Consider the following 2,170-nt stretch of genomic DNA (forward strand, 5'->3'; position numbering starts at 1 on the left):
TCACTGGCTCAAGTAAGTCATCATGAAACACCTGTAGAAAACGGCCCCACCTTGTGCCTCCACTGCCTGATGACTGAACTGACCTCCAGGGTTGACTCTGGTCTCCCCTGTCTTATTTCTGCTGAAACATCCAGTCCCAGGCCAGGCTGCTCAGTATCTTCAGGGTTTCAGGACAATGGGAAGTCCCATTATTACCCATCTCTAGAATGTCCTTGGAAATGGAAGCTGCAGAGAAATCACATCTAGCGGGGCAAAGTAGGATGGAATTTGGAAGAGATCCGGCAGTCACACATTCCAGGTAAGGAACCCAAGGTGAGCCAGCCAGTCAGTTGATTAGAGAGGGACTGGGAGGGGTATGAGGGGCTGTGACTCCCACTGACGTGTCTGTCCATGACCCAACACTACTGCTCAATTCACACTTGAGAAAATCTGTGATTCCCTAAGACAGAACAGGTGGCCTCACAGTCTTTGAGCCCTTAGGTCATCATGCATCTGTCTCGTGACACACGCGCCAGCTGTTGACTTTCAAGGACTCAGGAGGGCTGAGAGGTGGGAGATGCCAACTCTGATTGAAGGATGTCTGTGGAGGAATCAAAGGTGCCACACAGGACAATCTTCTCTCTGTTATCCACACAGCGGAGCTGCCCAAGCCCTACATCACCAGCAACAACTTCAACCCCATGGAGAATAAGAATGTTGTAGTCTTAACCTGTGAACCTAAGACTCAGAACTATACCTATGTGTGGTGGGTAAATGATCAGAGCCTCCCGGTCAGTTCCAGGCTAAAGCAACCCGGTGAAAACAGGATCCTCATTCTAGCCAATGTCACAAGAAATGACACAGGACCCTATGAATGTGAAATACGGGACCGATTTGGTAGCATCTTCAGTGACCCAGTCACCCTGGATGTTCTCTGTGAGTACCTTTGGTTCCTCTGTGGCCAGGTCACGAGCTTAAATACAAACAACCAGAGGCCAGGCATCTCAGTCTCTCTCAGGTCCAAGTACAGACACTTTTATTTCTGGACACCTGAGCTGGCCATGACTCCCTGCCCTGGGAAAACCTGGGTAGGCATAGCCTTAACCAAGAATATAAGGGGAGGGGATGCTCCTGTCATGGGAGACTTGGGGTCTACAGCCTGTGATGGGTCTAAGGCTGAGAACCTTAGGCCTCATCTCAGTGAACAGAGAGGGGGTTTGGCTGGGACTTGAGGGTGTCTCTTGGCTCAGAGGGACACTGTATCCCTTTAAGAGACCAGGAGCATCCCCTTCCCTCGGATGACATCACCAGTGGCTTTATTCTCTTTACTCCAGATGGTCCAGACGTCCCCAGGATTTTCCCTTCGTGCACCTATTACCATTCAGGAGAAAACCTCACCTTGTACTGCTTCGCGGACTCTAACCCACCGGCAGAGTATACTTGGACGATTGATGGGAAGCTTCAGCAATCAGGACATAAGCTCTCTATCCTCCAAATTACTACAGAGCATAGCGGGCTCTATGGTTGCTCTGCTCGTAACTCAGTCACTGGCAGGGAAATTTCCACATTCAAGAAAATCAAAGTCTCTGGTAAGTGCATCCTGCATCATTGGCAATAGGGTTTTAGGTGGAGTCTATCTGGCTTTCAGAGAAGAGTCAGGAAAACATTTTAATTCCCAGCCTGTGTCCCATGGGCAGAAGCAAATCCTAAATTCTCCTCCTGAACCCTCCCAATTTGTCTCTACAGACTATCTTCTCCTTGTTTTACTGTTTTCTCATGGTTGACCTTGTGTCCAGCCTGAGAAAGGTTGGGAGGGGGCTTTGTCAGCCCTGAGCCCTACGTGGTGGAAGAGGCTTCACAGAGGGACAAGAAGGAGAGTCCTCAAGATCAAGTTGCTTCTCACTGTCACCGACACATCCCTTTCTGCCACATCTTTGTTTTCTTTTACCTACTCCCTGAGCTAAAAGGAACACCTGAGGCTTTGAAACAAGCTCACATTTTTCCTCCAAATAAGAGGAGGAAGGCCCTTGCATGAGGGAGGAGCAACTCAGACTGCTCCCTGCTTTGCTCCGGGCTCCTCTGGTGATGCCCTGCCTGACTCCACCTGGGTTGGGACCAGCATGATGGAGAAAGAGCCCTGGTGGCCTGTCCTGAATTCGGCTAAATCAAGCTGCCAGTTGAAGTGAAGCCT

At 50.0% G+C, this 2,170-nt stretch overlaps 1 protein-coding gene across 1 annotated transcript in view; it reads left to right on the plus strand.

Annotated features, from left to right (window-relative positions):
* LOC105541620 (pregnancy-specific beta-1-glycoprotein 3-like) overlaps positions 1–2,170 on the plus strand; it is a 96,687-nt gene that overhangs the window by 10,068 nt on the left and 84,449 nt on the right. Inside the window, exons 4-5 of the mRNA XM_011982728.1 lie at positions 637–915; positions 1,314–1,568. Of these exons, the coding sequence (XP_011838118.1) occupies positions 637–915; positions 1,314–1,568 (534 nt within the window). The remainder of the gene's footprint in view (positions 1–636; positions 916–1,313; positions 1,569–2,170) is intronic.

The sequence above is a fragment of the Mandrillus leucophaeus genome, unplaced genomic scaffold (genome assembly GCF_000951045.1).
Source record: "Mandrillus leucophaeus isolate KB7577 unplaced genomic scaffold, Mleu.le_1.0 Scaffold106, whole genome shotgun sequence".
Taxonomy (NCBI): Eukaryota; Metazoa; Chordata; class Mammalia; order Primates; family Cercopithecidae; genus Mandrillus; species Mandrillus leucophaeus.